Raw genomic sequence first — 27,622 nt, forward strand, 5'->3', positions numbered from 1 at the left:
ACAGCTTTATGCCTCATAAAGTATTTTTCTGAGGTCTGTCTTATCAGGTAAATTACTGTACAGTGTATTCATTAATTTTCATTTTCATGTAGTAAAGGCTCTATGCCTTCATAAAGGACGTACTTTTCCTTTGTTTAAGGGTATTTGGGCAGTTTATTCTCTGTTGTATTCTCAAGCAAACAATACATACAAGTACAGTACAGTATTTTCTGAGGACTCCACACTCGTACTTATTTTTTTAACGCCATTCCCAATAACCCGGCATTTTCACAAACTCGGCCACCCTTCGGTCCACATTAGGCCGAGTTTTCGAGGCTCTACTGTACAGCTTTCAGCTTAAATGCTTAGTTATTGAAAAATAATAATAATCTGTAATATATCAATATATATACATATACACCATGCCAAAGTAAATGCCAAAACTATCTGAGAACCACACACGGCCATGGGAGCTAAAGTCTTTCCCAGTTGTCACTGGAAGCGACTGGTATAGTTTTATATAGATCAATAATTAGACCGTTTATTTTAGAAGTGGTTTAAGTCTATTTTTGAAAAAATTGAGAAATTGCATAATTCACATATAATTTAGTGTGAACTTTTTATTTATAAACAATTCACACTTAGTATTTTATAATAACTATATGCTTTGATCAATTAAAAATTCGTCAGTAAATGACATCGCATAACCATTGTTTATGAAAGTGACGTAAGTTCATTTACAACCCAAAAAGAATGTATTGGTTTAGTTAAATTCACATAAAAGTCTTTATGTAATCAACTTGCATATTTCTAGAATCATAGAAACATTGCCAAATTTAGTAGACTTTATTTGTATTTTTAAATCGACTAAAATGCAACCTTTAAATATTTTGAAAGAAAAAAGAATGGACTTATATCACTTTCAAAACAGTTCATATGTTGGATGAGGTTTTGCAAAAAGTGCACTATTTTATATAAAACATTGATGAAAGACACAGAATTTAAGACATTAGATCTATCACCTACATGTTGGGGAAGACCGCCAAAATTTGAAAGAATCGCCCTGGCACCTTTGTTTAACGATGCCAGACCTATTACATACGAAAAATATAAGGATATGGAGCAGTTATTACCTTCTATACCTCCTGTGCATCATGAACATTTCAAAACACTGCCACATAAGATATTGCTATTATTTATTTATGCTCTTTATGTTAAGTTTAACAATATATAAATATAATGTTCAAAATAAAAAGGTACTACTACTGTTTTATTTCTTGTTATTATTTATAAACAAAATTGGATTAATACAAAATATATTTTAAGTGATATTTAATTTTTCATAATTGAAATTAAATGATTTCTACACCGTTTCCATAATTAGTCAATTGTAAGTCCATTTACAGCCCTTAAATATATATTATTTCAGTTAAATTTGCCTAAAAGAAATTTATATAATTGAATTACCTATTGATAAATTAGTAGAAACATTGCCAGACTTGACATAATTAATTTATATTTTTGAATTGAGTAATATGCTAACCTTAAATTTTTTCAAAACAACAAAAAATGGACTTGCACCACTTTCAAAATAAATGTTCTAATTGTGGAAGCGAGGTGCGGAGATCTGCGTAGCATAACAGGTGACACATCTGTATGGTAAACAAGAATTATTGGTTTGAATTCTGCTCTGGGTCGACTCTTTTTTCTACAACATTTAAAAGTTAATTTATTTATAATTATTAAAATTGCATAAGATGTCGGCCTAACTGCCTACAGGTGCTCCCCTATTTATGAACAAGTAAGGTTTCCAAGGTTTTGTCGTAACTTGAAAACTAACTTAGAAAGAACATTTATACACAGAATAACCACATAGTGTTTGATCTTTCAATGTACTTAATGGAACACATTATGTTCGTTTACCTGCTCGTCACTGCTGAGTAGCAAGTATATCAAATGCACTCAGTTTTATAATGTCAAATTTAGTTTTTACAGTAATAGTCACACTCGCATTTATCTCCACTATTAGATTTACTGTTATATTTTGGATATAACAAGTATCAGTGCAAGTATCAGTCAAGATCAAGTATGCTTAAATTTTTAGAAGCACTTTATGAGATTGCATAAAAAATAAACAAACAACTCTACACAAACCCGATACATTATAATCATAAAGATCGTCAAAAATTTAAAAAAGAATGCTCTGCATAATGTAAAGATTGTAAGATGAATCAAAAATTTAAGAAAAATTTAAAGAATATATTTGTGTCAACCAGAAAGTGTTGTACCATTTCCAAAGAAATACAAAAAGATATGACAGTTATGTGGCTTTCTTTTTATGAATAAATGTGTGCAAACCATAATAATTGGAATTTGAAAATGAACTGGTTACATCTTAGGAATTCTGGCAATTCAATAGATCTTGAACGAATTTTTCTGGCTGCATTTAAAATCCTTTCTCGAGACGTTCATAATATAACGTCAACTTCTAAGATGGAGTTTTTAACCAAATGCTATTGAAACAGAATCTGTATATTCTAATACTTTTAAATTCTACCAATGTTCTATGATTTAAAAATGTTATTTTTTGTTTCTTTATGTATTCTGATGTTCAATTAAGAACTTGCATAAGATCTTTGAACACAATCAAAAAATTTATTCCAAATAAATTTCGGTTGTAGTTGTTTAATTTAGTTTCTACTTTGAAATAAAATAAGACTTGACTATGAATGTGTTAAATGCACAAATAAAAAAATTGTCTGTGCAAACCAAATTCCAGCTCCCCTAGGTAAAGTTACAAATGATATTCTATTTTAGTTTCTATTGTGGAATTAGAGGAATGATCGCCCACTTGGAGAAGTGGTTTCGCATTGAAGACATACTGTGCAAACCTGAAGAAATTGCAAAAAGCTGTCAGAAAGAAATGTCCTGATTTTTTAACAGATGTTATGACCCTCCTCCATTATCATGGAGAGGGTCATAACATTTCTGAAATTCACACTTTATGGAGCACACAGGACTTGCTGCATAGCTTCTAGTGGACTATTTTGAGCATCAGCCCTACAGTCCAAATTTGGCACTTAGTGATTTTCCCTGCTGTAATTGAGTGCAAGGCTGGTTGCTGCTTTATGTATGACAATGAGTACGAATGTGCTGCAAGAATGTGGCTACGACAACAGAGTTTGGACTTCTTCAGTATCAGGATGGAAAAACGTATTTCATGCTGTGACGAGTATTTGAACCATAATTGAAACTATGTGGAAAAGTAAAGTATTGTTGCCACTTTATCAGTTCACAACCTTGTATTTTTCTTCCGTAGGGAAACTTTTTTCTGATTGCCCCTCGTAGTTTTCTACGAGGGGCAATCAGAAAAAAGTTCAAAATCAAAGTGCAATTGATCTGTACAATTTACAAAAATAATATTTTGTAAATTGTACAGATCAATTGCACTTTGGGTGAAATCATTGTTTAATTAAATTAGATGTTTATTGCTTTCTAAGACTATTCTAATTCTAATTATTCTAAGTCAGCTGTTTAAATTGTCAGTGTAAAAATTACATAAAAATCAAGTCAGTTTAAAAATTTGCTTTTCTTTATTAAGTGTAGAAACACTCATGTTTTTATATTTTGATTTATGCAAATAATTGAAAAGAGAAATATTGATACAATATCTAAAACACCGTACGAAGGCATCACGTGAAATACCTTAACAACTATTTCTATATGTTTTTACCTTAAATAAACCAATTGCTGAAAAGTGTGAAAAGTATTGTTTTGACAAAACAACTATTATATTGAGTATTAGAATTTGGAATAAATTATAACTTGAAGCATTGCTTTTTGAGAAATTAAGACAACTTACAGTCCAATTTTAGTATAGTGTGTTAACCCTACAGAAGTCATACAAGGTCAACTGCTTGCACGACATCTCAGATGCCACTTTTTATTCCAAAATGAAATTCTTGGCATTGCATCAAAAACTGCAATTACGACATATCGTTGACATTTCGTCTTTTTTCTGTCAGTGTAAAATACTTGGAGATTGACAACAAATGTGTTTTTTTATGCTTATTTTATTATAATTTGATCTGATAAAGCAATAAAATAAACATATCAAATTTCACTTTGCTGTAAAATATCTCGTGTGATGGATTGACATTGTTTGTAATTGGAGAGGGATAGGTTGTCTTTTAAGGTTAGGGTAGTAAAAAAATTTTTATTCTACAGTATAGCCACAACAGACCTCTATTGTTAATGTCAGCAAATTACTAATTGTTTTATCACCCTGTAAACAAAAGTTCCCTTTCAACTTGTAAGTGGGTCAAATGACAATGTTGTTTTATTGTTCTTTGAAGAATGTTGTCTCTAACATTTAACAACCAGTTTTGTCGGATCTGATTACTTTAACTTAATTTATATATATATTTTATGTGATATACTTGTGTGGTTATCAAATTCGATTTATCTCAATTCGAAAATTGATATCACTCAAAATATTACAGAAAGTATGAAAATTTTTTGCTTAGTTTTTAGCCAGGAACATTTTCTATAAATGAAATGGAGCAATATCAAAGAAATAATGTGTGGACCATCAAAAATTAGGCAATTTACCACACAACGTTGACTGTAAATTGTTAGCTTTATATCTTAAAACATTATGAGAATTTTATTAAATAAATGCATTTGTTACAATGCTTGAATAACAACGTTACAAAATGAAAAAGTTTGCATTATCAAAATTATTTTTATATTAAAATTTTATCATGCAGAATTACGAGCAACGATGTGATGTGTAACATGTTGTATTATTACAAGCAAATGCAACACTCTGTTTGAAATGAATTGGAATTGTTTTGTTGTATGGAGATGAAGAAATAGAAGAGAATGATATTTCTTTGAGGCTAAATTTATTTTAAACTGAAGTTGTGTCAGATTGTGCTCATTCCAAGTGATGCTCACAAGAGTTATGCTCATAATTTTTCTGTAGTGTTAATATATGGGAAAAGCTGCACAGAGTCTTGGTTGTCAGCGTTTGTTTTCTTAAAAAGTATTTGTGCACTGATAGTGTACAGTGCAATGTACAGTTTTTTCATTGCAAATATTCTTTTTTACTTCTCCTTTTTAACATTTTCATATATCTGATTTATATAAGAATATTAGATTATAAAGATAGTGTATAAAGAAATCTAATACTTTTGGAAATGGCATAGTGTCAAACTGGGTTGCATTTGATCTAGTGGGTATGTATTGGAGTGAGTTTAGCAGATCTTATTCCACTATAGGTGGATGGTGTGAACATCACTGACTCAGTTGCACAACTGCAATCTATATATTAAATGAAAGGGGTTTGTTTAGCTGACTTTGAATAAACGTTGGGGGTAAAAATATGGTTCAGGTATCAAATTAAAGCTCTTATCCTGTACATGATGCTACCAAAGGAGAAAAGAATAAGGTGCAGTGGTTTGGGTGTGGTAAGGGTACAATTTCAAGTCTGAGACAAGCATGTCAGGGTCCCACTCACCTGTTAACTTTACCTCAAGCAATTTTTTGTGTGTTTTGTAGTTTCATTACTGTAAATACTAAGTACAGTTTAGTTACTAAGTAACTAAACTGTACTTGTTTTTTTATCATTTTGTCTCGACTGAACCTCACTGATTCCCTGCTCCCTCAAAAGCCCGAACAGCACCAGATACATACAGGGCTAGTTAGACAATAAATTAGAATTTACTGATATGCTTTCTTGTATAATGATATTAATGAAATGTTGATTTATATTAATTAATGTGGGATTTTGTGAGGATTATCAAATCATTTAGATATGTAAGGATGTGTAGTGTGTTCATTTACAATACTGTAGATCTGTCATACAGTCATAATATATTCACGTGTATGTGCATACAAGCTTTTCTTCCACCCAGGTTTTTTCTATGACAGACTTTCTCTTAAATTTGATTTGTTTTCTTTACAAACTGATTGTTGATTATATAAAGTATAAAAAAATGCAGAATGAATATAAAATGAAAATAAAAAATAAGAAAAACCAACGTAACATATCACTTGATATTAATAAGAAGTTTAAAGCAATTAATATGAAAATAAGGTTAAGGAGAGAAGACACGCACAAAAATATGCACATAATCAACTATCAGTGTTCAATGCTTTTATCCACGCGACTGCTGATAAATTAATGAAGAAAGAGAAAAATCACATGATCAAGGTTTATTTTCGAAACACGAAAAACTAGCCTTGAATTAATCAAATTTATATTTAAAAATTTGAATTAACTGTGTGCTTTTAACATAGTTTAAATACAGTGAAGTTCTGTTAACATGGAATCATGGGGATTATACTGTGTTAGATTATCAAATATGCTGCCTCATTGGAAAGAGTGTTTATGGGTTTTTTGATCCACAGACACAATTTTTTCATATACTTTGCATGTAAAACTGTACAAATGATAAATACACCTTTTATGATTGTTTAACACTCTATTTCAATTTTTCCAGGCTATTCCTATTCTTATTTGGCTTGAAACAAGAATAATATTTTTACTTTGTGTTTTGTCACTTGTATTCTTTATAAATACAGATGTACTCTGATTATCAAAGTACACAAAAAGTAATGTATTGTAGTTGTTTCTATGATAATTATTGATTCCAAATGTGCTAAACATTTCTGCTTCTCATGTCAAATTTGTGCACTTTGTGGATTATAATCATCCAAAAAGTCTTTAGAAAGATACACACGAGCTTACTAGTTTTAACTAGCACATTGCCCTGTTGTCTTGGTCTTCCTCTGTTTACATGATAGTTATATCAGAAGTTTTTAATGATGATCATAAAGAACAATGCACCGAGAACCCCTAATCACAATCTCGACGTGTCAGCTTATTGGTTTGCCAGTATATCGGATGCTGGATGAACAGAATTTCACTATATAAATTTAAAGTAGAATACTAGTGAGTTTCAACTGTACAGTAATTCAAAATTAATTTTTCAGATATAATGTTATCTTGGTTTCAAAAACTGACTTAGGTTTAATTGAAACTAGAAACTACTAATTTAGTTTAAATTAAGTGCCTAATTAAGACAAATTTCTTAAAAAATATTATAAAATATTAATAAATTATTAATGTTCAATCTTATAATAAAGAAATTTTAATTTCTTACAGTATTTATATGGCATCAGGAACATACCGACGTAGAGGACACAGAAACGGCTCCTCGCACAAAAAATTTAATTGCAATGGCGACGCAAAGAATAACAACGACAAAAATTGTCAATTTTATTCCACCGACCATCTCAAGAAGATGCTGGGAAATCTAAATAGTCTCAGAAATCAGGTTAAGTTTTGTGATGTCGAACTATTGGTGGAAAACGAAGTCTTCCACTGTCACAGGGCAGTCATGGCCGCTAGTAGTCCTTATTTCGAGGCGATGTTCGGAAGCGAGCTGGCAGAAAAGCAGCAGTCGAAGGTCAAAATTTGTGGGATAGCACCTTGGGTTTTTAATCTTCTGATTGGATTTATATATTCAGGTAATGTTTTAATCGCACATTGAAACAAAGCTCTGTGTATGTGCGACACCTCTAGAAGCTCTGTTTTTGGGAAGTGCAGGCAGAGTTTTTGCTGCACTTCCCAAAGTGTTATGAAATCCAGGTTGCATATAATATGCGTTAATCACAAGTTTGAATATCACTATTTGTCAGTTTTTCTATCCAAGTTGGTGGGTGTATTCTGCTCATTTATTCTAGATAATTATCCAACGTCGAATGTTATTTAGATGTGAATTGTCTATCTTTATTGAAATTAATTAGTGTTTAATTCACTCAACTTATAAAAAGCCTTGTTACATCACAGAATAGATTTTGAAAATTAATACGCTAAACCGTGTGGAAAATTTAATAAGGTATTTGCTACAGTTTCTAGAAAAAATGAAATTTCAAGTTAAGAAAAATGCTCTCTTAAAATTTGTGTAATCGTGGTGTCAACTTTAGAACTCATTATCTAATTGGAAAAAGAGAACTACAGTAGAATGTTGTTTTAATGGATTGCTCGGGATGCTGAAAATCATTGTTGTTCCAAAAATCTGTTATATTGCAAACAACAGATTTCTTCTACTCCCAGGAAATTATCCGTTATTCAAAAAAATTTCCTTCTTTAAATCCCTATATAAAAAAACACCTGTACTTGAAATTATTCAGTGTCTTGAGATTTCTATCCTTTATTTTATATAAACACACAAGGTGCAAATTAGATTCTGAAGGAATTCAATCTTAAGTTTATCTCAAGCATCTGAAATTGCTGCCTTCAAATCACGAATTGTGGAAAACTGCTTTCCATTGGCATAAACTGTACGAACCATCATTCCCCAAAGATTTTCCATCGGATTCAGGTTAGGGCTTCTAGCAGGCCACGTCATCAGATTAATATTTTTACGTTTAAACCACATTTTTGTTGATTTAGAGGCATGCGCAGGGGCATCGTCTTGTCGAAAGATCCAATTTGGTCCAGCTTCCAATAAATGATTTTCAAGCATGCCTTGATACGTCTCTCAATTCATTCTTTGAGTTATAAATGCTAAATCTGTGGTTCTGTTGAATCCAAATGCACCCCACACCATTATTGATCCCCCACCCATTTGGCATTTTGAAAATATTTGTTTTTCGGTTCTTAAATAGTGCCAATAATACTTCCAACCGTCTGGACCATCTAAGTTGAATTTTTTTTTTATCACTGAACAAAACTTCAATCCATTCTTTGGACCATGTCATGTGCTTTTGTGCCCAATCAAGTCTGTCACTTTTGTGCTTTAATGAAAGTGGTGGCATTACAGCTTTTTTTTTTCTGAATTTTAACATTGAAGATTTATTTAAAACTCTCTACATTGTTGTGCTACTACAAGGCAAGTCTAGTTCTTGTTTTATTTTTCTTACTGATGTTTGTTTTGTGGAGCAAACCTTGATGATTTGTCTACAATCTCGAGGTGTAAGCTTGGGTTTTGGACCAGTCTTGAATTTTGGTGCATTCTTGCCATGTCTTTTTGATAAATAATCACCAACAGTTGATTTTGGATGATTTATATATGCTGCAATTTCTCTTATTGACTTGCCTTGTGATTTATAGGCATCAATCTGTCCTTTGTCATAATCAAATAAATTCTTTGTTCTTCCCATTTTAGAACTTTGAACAACATAAAGAATTTGTATTACAATTAGATATGTAAGCTAATTTGCATATTTCAATTGCTTGAAATTAAACAATATTCTGTTTGTCATGAAATGAGTGCCTGTCTGGATAAATATGTAACAGTTTTTTTGTACAAAATTTTTAAAAATATTATTTTCAGTGACAAACTGTTAATGTTCGATTAAAATTCTTATTTTACAGTGTGGAAACATGTAAATCCATGTTATTTTTAATAAAACATTTGTCACTTAATGCAGCAAATTTGGGTTTCACTTTAATTTTTTCGTGTCTGTATAAATTTGAAATGCACCTTATATTACAAGATCGTACATTATGCTGTAACAAAGCTGACGGAAACTGTATAAGCCAAAAAGTGACAAAATACATACGATAATTAGCACTTCACAATATGTTAAAAAACTTGTTTATCTTGGTTTACTTTGATGATGCTCTAATGCTCATTGAGTATAACAAGCACTTGATATTAGCAATGTTACATACAGCCTGATCATTTATATTAAAACTCATTAGGAAGGTCTTCACAACTTGGAAACTCTATGGCCTCACTAAATTTTGGCACTACACTCGGGCAATATTGCCGAACGCGTGTTTGCAACAAAGGTGTGGCACACACCCTGCATATCTGGAAGTGTTAAGCCAGAAATAGTTTTCCTCCATTAATCAGCGTGCTAAAGGAGGGCACTAATGCATGGTTGCAACGTTAGCATTGAGAATTGTGATGATTATCTGCTTAGTTTGCACAGCGTGCAATGTATGTTTTTGAATTCAGTATCCAGAAACATCCAATTATTAATTAAAGGTTGGAAAAAATATGTTTATCAAAGATGGAGGTAGAAAAAAATCTGTTATTCCAAGTTACAGTTCCGCTAAAGAGAGATCAGATTACATTGATTTGGTGGGACCTGGAGAAAAAATTTGTTATTCCAAAAAATCCATTGTTCATGATCCATTAAAACAAGATTCTATTGTATTTAAGTTTTCTTGTATATTTTTTTCTTTGTAGTCTTAGGCTTTATCTAGCATCTGTACATTAAGTGGCCCATGGCCAAACATTATAAGACCATGCAACCATATTATAAGCAAAATTATAATATAACAAAGAATGGTTGTTAAAAAATGAAATAAAATGCAGTTATTACTAATTTTAAACCTCATAAATTAGCAAATTACATATGTTTTCTTAATTAAAAATTTAAATGATATAAAATGTATAGTTACAGTTCATAACTGTTTTTTTTTTTCTCTTCAAGACGTTGAGGCATTCTTAGCAAAAAATATATTACTGGACTATATTATTGCTGAACTTAGTTATTAAATATTGATTTTGATTAAAAGTATTGACATATAATTTAAAAAAAATGTGTTAGGACTATGGATAAGTTTAGGAACTTTCTGACAAAATATTAATTTAATGATCTTTATTTCACTGTTTAACTTGACATTTTAATCTCTAATTACAGCAGGTACATAAAAATAAATCCTTATCTTTTAATGTTAAATTAACATATACTTCATGGATCCACATTTGATAAATACAGTTAGTAGTGCTGTTAAAGATGATGTAGAGTACAGGATTGAGATTAATAATAATAAAAGAGTATACATTAATGTAGCTCTTTACCAATAGTCATCCATTACTGGGTGAAATATTTGTCCATTATGTGGTTTACAAAATGGCATTGCCCATATAAAACTGATTTCTGACAACCAAAGGCATTAGTTCTAGTGAGATCATTCATTGCCGGATGTGTGCGTAATATGGAGAGTTTTGAATGTTACTACAAAAACTTGAGTTCTCAAAAATGTCGGTGCAGCCCTTGAGTTTTTGAACTCGTAAGCTTTTTGAGGTGGCATGCACAACTCTGTATTGTGCATACAACTTGTGATGGATCTTTCTAACCTCTAAATGTAATGCTTTTAACTGTAAAAACTGAATAACCGCTTTCTGTTCAATTGTAGTACAGTTTAATACGGTAATGCCACTCCTTAAACTGCATAGTAGATGCAAATGCTATCTGGAAGGGATGAATAGTGTTACAGGGCTGCATTACTGTATAATATGTGAATATTATTAGTTTCGATCTCGTGTGCTGTGTTATTTTTACTTAGCGGCACTACTAACCTTACTTATCGAATATGGCATGGATAAAATAAAGTCATCAAAAAGTATTAATTTAATAATTTAAATATTTATAATGTTTGTTTAATTATTCAACTTTATTTGTATACAACAGGGGAAGTAAAAATAACACAGGAAAATGTTCAAGAGTTATTAGCTGCCTCAAATATGTTACAACTGTCTGAAATTATTTCAGCTTGTTGCGATTTTTTAAGAAAAGAACTACATCCTACAAATAGTATTGGTAGGTATGACAAATTTTTATTAAGTTTAAGTAATAAATATTTTTAATGTTTTCTAAGAAAAACCTACTAATATGTACAGAATGAAATTTTTGTAAAATTATATAAACACACTGATTACTAATTAAAAGAAACTTTTACAAACAAATATACATTATCTGATAAGAATACACAAGTGTCTATTAATGCTCATTTTTAGTTTGATGTCCTATTGCTCAGCTCTGTTGCAAAGTACACTTATAAACACACGTACAGAAAGAACAATTCAAAATGGTATATAAACATAAATAAAGTAATTAGTTGACTTTAATATTAGCTCCATAAATAACTGAAATGATATCATACCAATATTCAATCTGCTGCCACATGTTAGAGCATTTCATGATCAATTTTAGTTAACTTTTTTATCCATTTATTCAACTTATTTTCCATTAATATTGGCATCAGGTGCACAAATAATATTTTTGTATGTTAAGTTTCCGGCAAAGTGATTAAATTTTTGTGGGCTATGCTTAATTGTTCTGGTACTTTCGTATTTACGCATACAGCTTGTGAAATAAACTTTCATATCAGACATAAATTGATGGTTGATTGGAGCTATTAAAATTCACTGTACTATAGCAAATTTTTCTCACGTGAAACTAATAAGACGCAATAATACGCATAAAATAAGACGCAAAACATTTTGTCTGACTCTGTCATGTTTAAATATCAATGAATGCTGCACTACTTGCTGGCGTATGTTAGTCTTAGTTTTGTGATTTTGATTTACGTGAAAATTTCGCAGAATTAATCTACCTTGTAAATCAAGGTAGTTTAACAACTATTCATATATGTTTTGGTGCTCAAATAACCAGACATTTTCTCAAAAAATAAGAATAAATTACCCTTTAAGTTTTCTGCTTTTTATCTATGATGCAGGTTGTTGTTGCTATAATTTAGATAAGCTTAATAATATCTAATAACCTAAAGCCATATGTTAATTAAATGAAAAAAAAAAAAAATGTCTTTTTAATGAATTATAGGTATCCCTTGTATAACACAGAAGTTAAGTGCTGAAATGTTATGTTAATCTGTTATGCGAATCTGTGTTATACGAAACAAAGGATTAATACAAAACATGGTGTTAGGTTCCAAAAGTTAATAAAAATTCTTTATGTATAACAAAATAAAAATGTATTAATTGAAAATTTGTTGTAATGGGTTTTGTTTGAGTGATTTCTTTTTGTTTTGCAGAATTTATATTCAAATATTGAATTGTTTGAGTTGGGAACAGTTCAATTACTGAGATAGCAATATATTTTATTTGTCATTTTTATGAATGATTACTTATTTGTGGTTAAAAAAGTTTAATAACATCTGAAAATGTTCAATCTTTGTATTTAGTAAAGTTTATGTAATCTATAAAACCAAAAGATGGTGACAGTCTTAAATGCTAGTGTCTGAAAGCAATACCGACGATAACTGGTTGGTAGGAAAGCTAGGATAAGGAAGAAGAAAATTGCACCATTAGTTTTCATTAAAGTAAACCTGACAAAATGCACAAAAATTGAAAATTTCGATATTCTAAAATCAGTGGGCAAATTTGAGATAATGTGCACGCTTGCTTGAATAAAAAATATCGAATAAAGGAATCGAAATTTTGAACGGGGATTCCCAAAATTCTTGAACCGTGTTAGAGTGAAACCGGAATCTGCGTTATATTGGGATTTCCCCAATCTTCCAACAGTGTTAGAGTGAAACTGTGTTGTAGAGAGATACCAGTACTTCTATCTGCAGTTAATACCTAGTACATGTTGAGAGACTTTCCACTTAGGTAGACAAAACAAAATATGATTAACATTTTGTTACGTGGAGTTTTGGATACATTGTTTTAACACATTGCGTGTTGCAATATGTTAGATGAAATCAATATACTGTATATAACATATTGGCCCAAATATTAAGTGATGTTTTTCTTAGTTTTGAAGTGTCAAAAATTGCTCTCAACTTATATTTGAGTCTAATTAACATTTTCTTCATTTTCAATAACTATTTAAAATACACATTATATAGAATTAAACATACTAAAATTGATGCATCAATTGTTTAATGCAGGGGTGGCCACATGTGGTGCATTGGACGATTACAAGTGGCGCTTCAGTTAGTTCTGAGCAAAAATATGATCAAAAATTGCACCCTGGCAATGTGACGACGTCACAATAAATAAATGCTTGGATGTTTTTATTTTATTTGATAGAATCAGTCATATTTTGATAACTTTTTTATTTTACTCCAAAGAATTTCTGCTAATCAAGAAATTGTAAAATGTTGGGGGGGAAGCTTGCTGAATTTATTCTGTTGTGAAGTGCAAATTTCTACCGTGTGTGTAATTTTATGAATTCAATACGATTATATTATTGACTTATAAAAGAGCTTTGTAAAATATGATTTAGACAGTTATAAAAAAAGTCAGACAAGCAAAAACTGAAGTTCTAGTTTTGTTTTTATGATCATAAAGCTGCAAGTACATACGATGTATGCAAGGAAGCCTACTTCTGGTGTGGTGTACATGTTGCTCAGTCTTCTACTTAGTGCATAGGAAATTGTCTTGATTTTGTTCTGTAACATATTAATTTCATTTTTATTGATATGAACAAAAAAGAATCACTCATAATACAAATGTCCAATGCATATATTTCTTTCTTCGAAATATAAACCCTTTGAGTACAATTTTCTGATTAACGTGGTATAATTTAAATGTGATTTTGTTAAACTGACTAGAAAACAAGTAAAAATTCATTTATGCCAATTGATTTCCAGATATTTGTAAATACAAATTAAAAAAAATTTTACTTATAAGTAAAATAATTTCGAAAAGAAAGTAATTGTGAATATGACTAATTTCATCCAGTCCCCAAAGGAAAAAAAAAGGCTGACACCTTAACCACTTGGCCATTCAACCGTCCAATCTGTAGATTGAAAACTTTTGGTCTAATCTAACACACTTAGACTATAATATTTATTAGAGATTCATCTCACATTTATAATGGAATTGACACACCATAGTCCACAATTGTAGAGGAAGAAATAGCTGGCTCTTTATTACACATGAAAAATAATATATGGAATGTATTTTATATAATATAATTTATTTTAGAACAGAATGTGTGCATAGATCAGTCTTTGTAACTCCAAGAATCATTCTTAACAGTCAAAATGAAAATGTTATATATAATAATGCAGAGATGTCCTAATTTTTGTATTTGCTTTGTGTTTGTGAAGTGATAGAAAATTTGGTACATAGATAGATACTTGGTGCCATGAGAGATTATTTAGTCAAAGAAAACGAAAATAAAAATTAACTTCTGGAATTATACACTTTTGCCTGGAGTATTTAAAACATGAGGTAAATAATGGAAGGTGTGACCAACTATGACAGCCATACGGCACTCACTCTGAGCCTTCACGATGATTATGAAATTCTGGAGAAGACTTTTGGATGATAAACCCAACTCCTTCACAAGAGTAGATTTTAGTTTATGCTGTATCCTGGGTAGGGTTGATGATTGTTCGGAATTTTCTGTGTGCCATTTCAGTTATTTTTTAATTGTTTGGAAATAACATGAAAAATTGTTCCTTTCTCATGGAATGTTGGCACCCCTAATCATAAACTGAATTATTTTAATTTTTATCATCATCATTTTTAATAGTTTCAATGCCTTTTTTGTTTTTCCACCCTGTAGGTACTGAGAATGTGTTTTAATCATATCCGTATTGGGTTTATCCATACCCACAATGGGAATGACAGGGTAGTGAGGGATGGGGTGCAATGTATCCAGAACAGATTGTATGTGAAAAAGTTTCTGGAGTTGCTTGCCTACATCTGATTCTGGGTTCCAGGGTGGTAGGCTAGTGTTTTAACTACTTCAATCATGGCTGGCTTATCACCCATAAAAATGAACTTGCATTGATGGCTCCCTGAAAAAGCCTCACATACAGTTGAAAAATCTCATTTCTAACACTGATTGGTCAGTCTTCTCCTTGAAGATGTGCAGTGGCATGGGCCCATTAAAACATGATGTCTCCATTAAAGCAGTCATTTTTCTCTGTACTCTCCAGTTAACATGTCAAGAATCAGTTTGTAAACTGTGTCTTTATTCATCAGAGAATATAACAAGAATTCACCGGTCATATGCCCAGAGATGATGAGCATGGCATCAGGAAAAATGGACTCCCTGTGGGAAAGGCTGAGGGGCACATACAGTCTCATGCTGACTCTTCTCTGCCAGACGTGTATATGCAGTTTGCCTCAATACTGACACCCTAGTGTTGGCAGCAAGCTTACGAGAGTTGCCGACTTTCATCTCTCTACGGTGCCAAATAGTTAAACTATGGAACGCTCTATGGCAGTCTTTATGAAGTGCTGTTGATTTTGGCGTATCTTGGCCTGTTCTTCTGGTGATAGTTCGTTTCTTACAATTGTTTCTACAGCATACACATGACTTTCACAGACACCTGTAGCTGCCACCTGTTCAGGCCACCTCTTCTTGGTACTGGCATGCTTCGAATCTACTAAGTGTCCTCCATCATAATGTATTATTGATGATGCATTGTCTTTTGATCAAAGTTTGATCGACCAACCCACAATTACTATTCAAAAATAGTTAAATCACAGTCTCACAGAACTTAGCCTTTTCTCTTTCCTTCATAATTTTCACATTTCCTCAGTTTTCACTTCTAGTTAATATAAGAATTCAATTTGTAATGCAAAATTACATAAATGTTAGTTTTTTTAGAATTTTTACTAGTAGCTATTTCTATTTATTGAACTAAATGTGTTTCTTGCCTTAATTTTGGACACTTCTTAGTTTTTAATTTCCATTTGGAATTTGCCTTAATGTTCATATACTATGGCTTTAAGAATAAAAATGTATATTATTGTAGTTGCATTTTAATATGAACGACTTGTCTCGTGTTGAACTTAAATGATAAAAGCTAACAGAAACAAACCATTTTGTAACACGTGTTATTATTTTAAACTGTCTTTTATGAATTACAGTGTAAGAAAAGTAGTACATACATTCATTTAAATTTGTCCCGGATAATGCAGAACTTTGATTAATCGGGCTTGGATAGTTGGAGTTCTGTCATACTTAAAAATTTATTTGTTGTAGTGTGTATATTTTGTAGCAAATATATGGTTTGGTTCATTTTAATCAGTCCATTGGAATAATTCAAAATACATATCCTGCAAAATTTCATTAAAATAAAACTGTTAGAATTTAAGGGGGGCACAAGCTATCATTATTGTTTTGACTTAGATGCCATTACAGTTGTATTTTTTATTTTATTTTATGTAGTTAGGTAGACATTTTTTCTGTGTATGTGTATACAGTAATACCTCGACTTACGCAAACCCGGAGTTACGCGATTTTCAAATCTCGTCGATTCGTCTTTTGTTTGAGCGCCACACAACTATTGATTACTCACATCCCCCCACATCATTGTTCAGCTTACATGTTCGGACGTGTCGCAAGGAATTGACACATAGCTACAATTTATTTTGTGTTATTTATTTCTGTGTTTGTTATATCTATGGAGACTTGAGAGACTGTATGTAGTGATTTCTTGTAACCGTGAATGAATCAAAAGACGTGATAAGATTAACGAGAACATTTGTTAGCTTACATACATCCTACTTGGATTTTACACAAATTGCAAAATTATACCCCGACTTATGCGGTTATCACTCGGTCCCACCTATTGCGTAAGTTTGGGGTATTACTGTATATCAGGGCTGTGGAGTCGGAGTCGTGGAGTTCTGGTGTTTTAGCTGGAGTCGGAGTCGGATGGTAAGGAAAAGTCGGAGTCGGTAGATTTTTACGCGACTCCACAGCCCTGCTATATATATATCATTTACTTTGAAATTTACAAATTTAAGAAAGCATTTTCTAATGAAATTTTTTTTAATCTCTAGGCATCTATAGATTTGCTGAACTGCATGCTTGTACTAATCTACGATTAGAGTCGAAACGTTTTATAGAAAGACACTTCACCGAAGTCATCCTCGAGGATGAATTTTATGACATACCTAAAGATACTTTGAAGGGTTTTTTAAAGAGCGAAGGCTTGAGTATCGATAACGAATATCAAGTGTTCCGTGCCACGATGAACTGGATATTGCACGACGTCACGCAGAGACGGATACACATTTTTGAACTATTGGAATCCATTAGACTGCCAGTAATCTCCCAAAAGCAGTTGGATGCTTACGTGAAAGAATGTCCAGATTTAAGTCTTAAAGTAGCCTTGATGAAATTGTTGCAGGATCATAAAAATGAGATGCGTGTCTTGCAGCTGGAGTGGCGACTGGGTAACATTTACGACGTGAGAACGCAGCCTCGCATGTGTGCCAGGAAGAGCGTGTTCGTCATAGGGGGTTATAATCGTAGCATAGGAAGAAGATGGACAGAGAGTAAAACTCTAGTGACCGTGGAGAGATTAGATACCTATAAACGGGTATGGAAGACGTTACAACACATGAAATTTTCTAGGAGTGGTCATGGTGTTGTTGTTTTAAATAGTCTCATATATGTGGTGGGAGGAGAAAGTGACTGTATGATACTTGATCACGGAGAAGTATATGATCCCATTTCTAATGAATGGAGCATGATTAGTTCGATGAATCAACCGAGATGTGTATTAGGAGCCTGTGCCGTCGACGGATACATGTTCGTTTTTGGTGGATGGGTCGGAGCAGAGATAGGAAACACGATAGAAAGATATGATCCCATGGAAAACAAGTGGTTTACTGTCAACGAAAGAATGACAACGGCTCGTTACGCTATGGGCGTTATTTCTTATCAAGGTAATTATAAACTTTTTTCTATTCAGAATTTTTTTACATTTTTAATCTTCATAAACTTACAATTTTGTTTAATATGAAATGTTTCAGACACTTCTGAAATGGTTTATTAACAAGTATTTAGATATTTAATTTACAGAAATAAACTCTAATAGTAAGGTAAACGCACCGGTAGTGGACACTTTGAACTTCAAATATGATTCTGTCTACTGAATGATTTGTATGTTTGAACAGTGAAGCCATCTACAACCTTATTACTCTTATTTGAAGTTCAAAGTGTCTGCTACTAATGCAGTGCCCACTATTGGTGTGTTTACCTTACACTTTGAAATTTAAATTCTGTTGCGTAAATTGGACCATTTATTAATAGGTAGAAACTTTAACATGTCTATCAATAAATGGTGTACCATAAATTATACTTTGACTAATTAGGTATACATGATTAGGGAAAGGAGAAAGGCCAAACTCATTGGTATATAGCCTTAAAAAAAAGGAGGGGTTTGCATAGAAGGAGAGAGGAAGGGATAGAAAGGGAAAGAGAAGAGGGATCTATGAGCGTCCATCTGAAATCAATTATTATCAATTATTTACATAATGTGACTATTATCCTTGATGATTTTCTGCAATTTGCTGCGATGCTGGGTGAATTTTGTGCAAGTGAAGATGATATGACTGGGGTCTTTTTCTTCATTTGATTCACAGTTACACAAACCGTTAGTTTTTTCAGAAATCTTCTTAGATAGGCATTGCACTTGGGTTAGTGCATGCAAAGTGCTGAAGTGTGCCATATGCTCCCTGCAACTGATGTTAGGCAGGAAGGTATGAGTGAGTCTACCTGTATGGCTGCTGTCCCATTCTCTCTGCCAGCAGGAGGTGATGATTGGATTAAGTTCACTGTGGACCCAAGGTTTAGGAACTGGGAAGTAACAATAAGTGTTTGCAAGGGATGAGGCCTTCTTGATCAGTATGTTGGCGTTCTCATTCCCAAAGACATTTGAGCTGCCTTGACCCAATGGAAGTTGAGCCTCACAGTAGCTTGAAGTGTATTAATTGATTCTAAGCTGTTTGCTATTACTGGTAGATTGTGATTCTAATTTTGAAGTTGACAAAGAGCTGTACGGCTGTCACTGAGAATGAGGTTTTACATTTGGTAATTTTATATACAAATTGCTGTAGTGTATGGAGAATGGTTATATTTTCTAAATATTTTAAATTATTTATTTAATTGTAATTATTAGATTCTATACTAGATGGTAACTTAATTACTTACCTTTATTCCAAATTGTATAGCAATTGCTTAATGAATTAGCCAAAATGTAACACTATGATAAATTCTAAAGGAAGTAATTTTCATATGTCAGTTGATCCATTAACCAAGTGGACTTTACCACTGAACACAGGTTATAGTTGGTCGTAGGTTTGTGCCTGACCAACAAGCTAATTGTGTGGAGTTTTCTTCTCTGTCTGATACCTAAATAGGGACCAGTTTCTCATAACATACTTCCTGGTAGGCATCCCTTTTGGCAGTTTGCCCTATGTATTGTGTTGAGTTATAGAGAATTGGATTCATTGTATTACATCTTTTGTCATCAACAAATCAGGTAGAATACGAAACCGTTGTGTGTTATGACTATTGACTTCATCTGCCGTAATGTTGAAATAGCCATATTTGTTTATTTTTGCAACAAGTTCTTTTCTTAATATAATATTTGCTGTTTAATCCAACTTCATTCTGAATAGTGGGAGATGTGTGTTCTATTTCTTTGTTATAGTGTGTGAGATGTCTGAACAGTGCAGGCTCACTTTTTACCATTAAATTTAGCTGAACAGTGGAGTTTCTAGGATTTGCTTTTCTATATCTCGCCAGAACACATTGTGTTTTTGTGTGATCCCTGAATACAGTACATTGCTGAACACAAAACAAGACTGCGTCCACTTGCACTATTTTTCCTATAGTGAAAAAAACAAAAAAACAGTGTTTAAATCTTAGTAGTTCTTACCTTTACTTCTTATATAGTCCCATACAGATAGACACATGCAAAGATCTGTGGCTACCAAGGTTTGTCTGATCCCCACTGAGTCAAAGGCTTGTTGGGTTCATACCCAGCTAACATGCCACAGTAGGATTAGTGCAGGTAGTAAATGAATTCTAGGAAGCTTATTGGATCTTGGACATCTCTGCTCTCAATACTCATTCCTTAATCACAGCAAATGTGGATTCGTTTACTGCTGTCCTCACCCTGTGGCTCTGACCGAGAATTATTGCACACGGTATTGCATTCTTTCTATGGTGCATGTGCTATGGCAGAAATGGAGTCTTGTGTCTCAAGCCCAAATTTTTAGTTACTATTAATGTAGGGAAGTTGTTTTCTTTTGGTGACCTTCCAGCAAAGAAAATGGTTGGCTATCCAGGCCAACCACTCCCTGAGAATTAAGGGCTGCCTGTATTGTTCTACACTGCAACAATAAACATGAGATTCATCATAATTCTCGTGTCTTATATTTTATTATTTACTTACGGGGATATTTTATTTTCCTCACAAATGAACTTTAGAGAAAGTGTGAAATCTTTTAAGATGTTTCATATAAAAATAATAACAAAGACTAATTTTCTTTCAAGTTAGTTAAGGAAAATTTAAAGGTTTGTATTATTGAGAAATGGCAAGAATTGCAGTTTTAAATGAGGAATTTGGAAATTCTAGATGACCAAAAAAGTTAAAAGAACCATATTTCTAATTGTGACTCCTGGCAAGATATTCTCTTCCAAAGTTTTTGTGCTGACGGTTGCTTGTTAAGCATGTGATAAACTTAGTATGACCCTGATTGTAACTCAGAAGTAGTTGGTGCAATGGCGTTTCTTGTGTTTTATGAGCTTTAGGTCATCTGTAGTAAAGTGGAAAATGGTTGTATTGTTTTGAAAAATGGTTCTGGATTTGTTTAGTTCTAAATTTTATCCATTTTTGAGGATCTTTGAAATTTCACATAGGTTGATTTCGGTAGGGCTATATCTAGCAAAGGGTCATTTGTAGACACTTAGTTTTTTTTTTTTACTTTTTTACCCCCATGGGCGCACGATCTACAGTTCTGATAAGGTACCAACCATTCAGAGATATATTTGTATCAAGAAATTTCATCTGTGATTTTCACTTTTTACATTATATACTGGAAAAATGTTGCAATTTTAACTTAATAACTCATCACAGTCAAAATTGTTGTTCATTATCAGAAACTTTTTAGTTATGTTAGGATAAAAGAACTGAATTCTTAATAAAACAATGAACAAAATAACCTCCAAGTCCATGCAAACATTTTTACCCTCTTTACTGGCCATCATCAGATATTTTAGAACAAGTGATGCAAAATTCCAAACTGACGGAATAGATCTGAGAACTCCAAAACTCAAAATACAATTTAAATGTTCAAACTAAATGACAAAAAACGATGGTCGGTAGAAGGCAGAAAACATTCAGATGGAATAAATTAGTTGCTGGACTTGGTTATTTTGCGTGTTGTTTATCTAGATAATTAAGTGACAGACTACAATGCTTTTTATCAAAGTATGACCCCTGTTAGAGAATAATTTTCCTGCCAATAAAGAAATTGCCAGAGAGAACAGCAATTTCAGTTTGTAAATTTTCATATTTACTCAAGCGTGAATAGGATGCAGTCCAGTTTTCACAGAATCTCTACTACACAGTCTCGATGAAGATAATCTTTGGTCTAATAAAGAAATTATCTTCATTTTCTGCATTCAGTTTGTGTCATTAAAACTCGCAATTTGTTTGTAATGAATGTAATGTTTCCTCTCTTAAATGAAGAGAGTGTTTACTCAACTAGCAGGTATTATGGCAGCTCTTTTGAAATCTACTTGTTTAGATCTTGGATTTACAAGAATAGCAACACTATAAATACAGTTTTAATTCTATCAATACTATTTTTTTGTAGATTTTTGTCCGATGGCAATAATTATGATTAATTATTTGAAGACATAGTCCTTCCCAAAAAAAAGGAACCACTATTTATTAGCTTTGTGTTCCAGACAATACATTCTTGGTGACTGGCCTTCCATTTGGAACACAAAGCTAATAAATAGTGGTTCCTTTTATTTGGAAAGGACTGTCTTCAAATAATTAATCTATCAATACTAGTTTAAATGAATGTTACAGTGTGCAAGTTTTAGTAATTTCTTTCTAGATTCTTGAACTCGAATACTACTTGCAATTACTATATTAAGAGTCTGATGCTAATTGTGCTTGCAAAATTCTATATCGGTTATCTTTACAATATTTGCAGTATCATCAGTCATAGGTGCAATAAGTTTGGTGTCGTCTGTTCTGGAATTCTAACAGTCTTTCGCGTTCTTGACATAAAAAGTCAGTTAACTAGGTTGTGGAAATGTAATTTCTAAAGTATAAGACTGGTTTATAATAGTTATATGTAAATAATTATTTATGGAGTCTGAAGAATTTTCCTCCGACTGCAGACCGTTGAACAAAGTGAAGACTTTTCCACCGAAAAATGTATCTGCCTCGGAAGTGAATTTTCTGCATTTTGTTAGATGTGGAACTTCATAATGCGGACAAATCATTTTTGTTGGTCTTTTGAATTCTTTCCCCCACCAAACGATAGATCAATTGTCGCAAATAAGTCAAAACATAATAGCTTATGATATCCAGATACAGTGCTAAGATTGCAGAAGTTTTGTCAGTGATTATTCTAGATACTACTTAATAAAATAAATCTGTCAATGTAGAATAACAATTGTCATGTAAAAATTAGACACAAACTTCTATTTTTCAAGCCATATTGATAAAATATTTGATTTCTTATAATTTTTTATTACAGGAATTATTTATATTGCTGGAGGATTAAGCGAATTGAGTACGGAACTAGATCTGTTTGAAAGCTACAATCCGGTGACAGGAGAGTGGACGACACTCTGTCCTCTGAAAAACAGACGGGCGCATGTTGGCCTGGCGGTCTTGCACGATCACATTTATGCCGTGGGAGGAACAAACAGTCTCCACGAGGCCCTCCGTTCCGTCGAACGTTACTCCGTCGAAGAGGTAAGAATTTGTTTTGATTCGGGCTAATACCAAACACAAAAATTGAATTATATACCAAGAGTGGAGAGTATTGGTATAGCATAGCATCCTAGATTGATCCAACACCAGGCTTACACCACTCTGAAAGGCATTCTCGGGGCTTGGCACCACAGACTGGAGATCTCCAGATACTACATAAAACTTTTCTCTGTCAATTCATTTCTTTTTACAGATGACAATGCTTATTAGCATAGGATCAAATTGTCAAGGATTTCCTTTGAGAAAGAAGCTAGTCCAAAAAACAAGTTAACCAGCAAAATATTCAGATCCAAACATGATTATCATTGTCTGGCATACCACAGCTAAACAAAGAACATAGATATTCTTTCACAGAACATTACACTAATTAAATTCTGTCTTTTATTAATGAAATGATTTGTTTTCAAATCTGATTGAATAAATTGTCAGAGTGTTGGTCATGAGATGATTGTATTAACAACTAAATGTCTTCATTACTGCATCTGAATCTTAGAATTTTATTTTTCCATGCTTGTATTAAAGTCAGATTATAAATTTTAGAATCATTTATCATTGCATTTACATGTGTGAGATAAGCAGAGGGTCAGAGAGACCACTTATGACCACTTACACTGCACAGGTTGTTAAAACCCGATCTCTGTGTCGGTGGATGGCTTAGGAGGGCAAAAAGTGAGTGGGGAGGTTGCGAGCATGTAGACAGGTGTCTTCACAGGGAAAGGATTGACAGGTTAACAAACAGAACATTTATTGATTAACTAAAGTTAACATACAAAATTCGGTTACAAGTCTATCGGACTAAGTGCTACTCAATTAAATGTGGTTAAATGCGATAAAATGCTACTTGGAGGAGAGTTCACAAAGTTCTAACAATTACCTCTATGTGTAAGATTGGAGGGGATGGCTGAGGTATGGCGGTCGTATGTCTTCTCCGACGGGATTCCGTTCCTGAACATGGAGATCGACGACACAAATACAGAAAAAACTTCCTTGTGTTGATCCACCCTATGTTTCCGGTAGCGCAAGCTTTTATAGCATTAGTGTGGGAAAGCCATCCAGTTGTTGACGATGACTTGCATTTCTTGACAGCTAAGTGTCAACTTTTCCACTTAACTGTTGATAGTTGGAGGAGACCTCTGCTCCGATACTCTGCAAAGAGTTTTTTCTAAGGGGGATGTTTACAAAATTTCGATCGACAGAAAAAAAAGGGAAGTTTCCTTTCATTTACAAAATTCCTGCTCTAAAATCTGCAGTCTCTAACATGCAATTAATGGACAGTTTGTATTTAAACTGAATTAGTTTATATCTTGTGCCAATATATGATATATAAATTATATATTTTCATATATTTAAAATTTAATTTTATGTCAAGTAAATGACCTAATTAAGGTATTTGATCAATAAGTAGGTTCAGTTGGTTGCAGTTGATGGTGCAGCAAGAAAGCAATCATGTAACCATAGTTTTAGTGTTGTAAGGTATACTTAAAATGTCATAAAATAAAAGTACAGTGGAACCTTGGTATACAACCATAATCGGTTCCTGATGTTTGGACTTATACTGAATAGAACATATACCAAACCAACCTTTCCCATAAGAAGTAATGTAAAAATTAGTGTTGCAATGAATAGTATATTAGGCCAAACTATTCGGCTTGATTAATGCACATACGAAAATTGGCGCGCAAAGCTCATTATGGCAAGGATCCTGCTCTCTATTGGCCTGCTGTCACTACACTTTGCCAATCACGTTAATTCTTGACAGTTGTAGCGGACAGACAAGAACGTCGTGGCAGTATGCGATAAATGATGATATCAAATGTGAATAACAATGAAATGACCTACATGTGTAAATAATGGAAAAAGAACAGAGAAGGACCACGAAGTGAAAATGTGAAAATAAATATGAAATTGAGTTGATAACATAATCAAACAAGTCGAAGCAGCTTATTGGAGCGAAATTTGCGGCCCGTCAATGCCAAACGATTGTTGTCATAGACTTCGGAAAGCTAAATGCTTGTAATGAAAGTCACTTAGTGTGCACGGGCGAAAGCCTGGGACTGTTCGGGCTACCAAGCTGTCTCGAATCTGTGAAATCATAACTGTGACATATACCGATGTCCTATCTGTCTCTTTTCTCCGTTATCACCAGGCTATGAGTCACATAATTATAAAATGGAAAAACTACAAAGGAAAAGTGACAAATCGAAAGTATCGTGAGCGCATTATAGCATACGTGGACTAGCGAGATGGAGGAAAGAGAAAGGAAATAGCAAAGACGAGCGCTTAAAAAGGATAGGCAGGGTCAGACCCTCATATGTGTGCGATGATTCTCGAACGAATAGGTGTGTACGTGTGCTGATCTTTGTAATTATAAATTGTGAATACATGTGATTAATATTATTATTTTTGTATTTTGTGCACGTTATAAGTTATAAATAAATATAAACAAACAACACTAACACGACAACATTAAATCTAAATACCAAAATTATTAATTTATTGTGTTTTTGTTATTTCTTGCTCCTGTTTTTAGATATTCGGCCGAATAGTGATTAAATATTCTGTATTCGGCTGAATACCGAATAGTATCTGAATATTCGTTACATCACTAGTAAAAATGATTAATCCATTCTCATATAAAAAAAAATGGCTGGCTTTAAACACCTCGCTTTCCTGACTAGTTCCTGCTTGATTTTTCGTGAGATCAGCATGTATTTTTTTTAGCTTTCTCTGAAATAATTGCTTCTGATACACTGTTGCCAGTACACTTTTCTTCAGTTATCCAAAGCAATTTCAATTTCTTTGCAAAAGCAATTTCTCAACATGATCTAATGTTTAGAAATTGATTTAACCCCTTTCGAAACGTTAGCAGATTTAATAATGTATTTATTTTTCACGATTGTAGATGTTGTCGTTCACGGAATACAGTATGCAACAGTTAAATCTCAAACACGCATGCCACCTTCACATTTCTCAACAATCTCTCTTTTCAGTTCCATTGTGATTCTAGTCAGTTTATTTTTCTGTTGCCTTTTTGCAATTCATGATTAATAAAAGTAATGAAATTTTACTTACAAATTAAAATCAGAAGAAATTTATAAACCGTGGCACTGCGAACGTCTAGTCTGGTCTAGTACACTGATAGTGCTACTTGTTCATAGATGGCGTGTATAATTGAATTAAGTTGTATACTGAGCAAAATTTGTTTGTCCAAACAGGATGTATTCTGAATTGGATGTATTTTAAAGCAGACGTATACCGAGGTACCACTGTACTCTAATTTCATGCAAATAACCCTATCAGTATATAATCTACATCTTCAAAGTAGTCATTAAAAACACGACACTAATATGTAGTTTAGAAGGTAATATCTGTAAATGTACAGAAATGTCTTGTTGAAATAAACAAAAACAGACAGAATATTTCAATGAGCTTAACAGAAATGAAATGGAAATGTAATGGAACAAAGAAAAGAATGGAATGTTGGGATGGACTCTGCTAAACTTTGTAAGTTTCTAAAATAAAAATAGCTGCCAAATCATAAAACTTTGTGATTTGGCAGCCATTTTTATTAGTAGTTCCTAAGTCAATAAAGAGGGAGGACAAGAAAGGCCTCATAGATATTTTAAAGATTGTCATATGAGACCAGTCATAAACACAAGAATCTGCAGTAAGCATTTGTTAAAAAACATAACACTTGCAGGAAATGTCACATTGTACAGAAAACTAAACAAGCTTTTAACTCAAACTGAACACTTGTGTATTGATATAACCAGACAGTATATATAATACACCAAAAGCTTGCATGCTCAGTAACCATGCTACAAAGACTATCTTAGAAGACAATGCATATGAAATAATATACTATGATCGAGCTACAATCATAGACAAAACAGTCAATCGCAACAGACAAGTCATCACATTCATTAATATACAAAATAGGTATGCTGACAAAAGTTAGTACAGTCGACCCCCCTATAAGATAGAGATACGTTCCATTCTTTAGGAATCCGATTTCTTACGAATCCTTCCAATCACAACCCGACACGTATCAAGTTTACGGACTATGGCTGTTTGAAAGATTTTCTTCCATAAAATTAATCGATTCTAGACTAATCCGACTCAACATTTCCAAAACACGTATAT

At 32.7% G+C, this 27,622-nt stretch overlaps 1 protein-coding gene across 1 annotated transcript in view; it reads left to right on the top strand.

Moving 5' to 3' along the window:
• Positions 1-27,622, top strand: part of LOC111624932 (actin-binding protein IPP-like) — a 73,793-nt gene that overhangs the window by 33,013 nt on the left and 13,158 nt on the right. Inside the window, exons 2-5 of the mRNA XM_023367922.1 lie at positions 7,151-7,515; positions 11,422-11,550; positions 17,508-18,398; positions 23,241-23,461. Coding sequence (XP_023223690.1) covers positions 7,158-7,515; positions 11,422-11,550; positions 17,508-18,398; positions 23,241-23,461 — 1,599 coding nt within the window. The 5' untranslated portion in view covers positions 7,151-7,157. The remainder of the gene's footprint in view (positions 1-7,150; positions 7,516-11,421; positions 11,551-17,507; positions 18,399-23,240; positions 23,462-27,622) is intronic.

The sequence above is a fragment of the Centruroides sculpturatus genome, unplaced genomic scaffold, assembly GCF_000671375.1.
Source record: "Centruroides sculpturatus isolate CEXI.00-Female unplaced genomic scaffold, Cexi_2.0 scaffold365, whole genome shotgun sequence".
In the NCBI taxonomy this organism is placed as follows: domain Eukaryota; kingdom Metazoa; phylum Arthropoda; class Arachnida; order Scorpiones; family Buthidae; genus Centruroides; species Centruroides sculpturatus.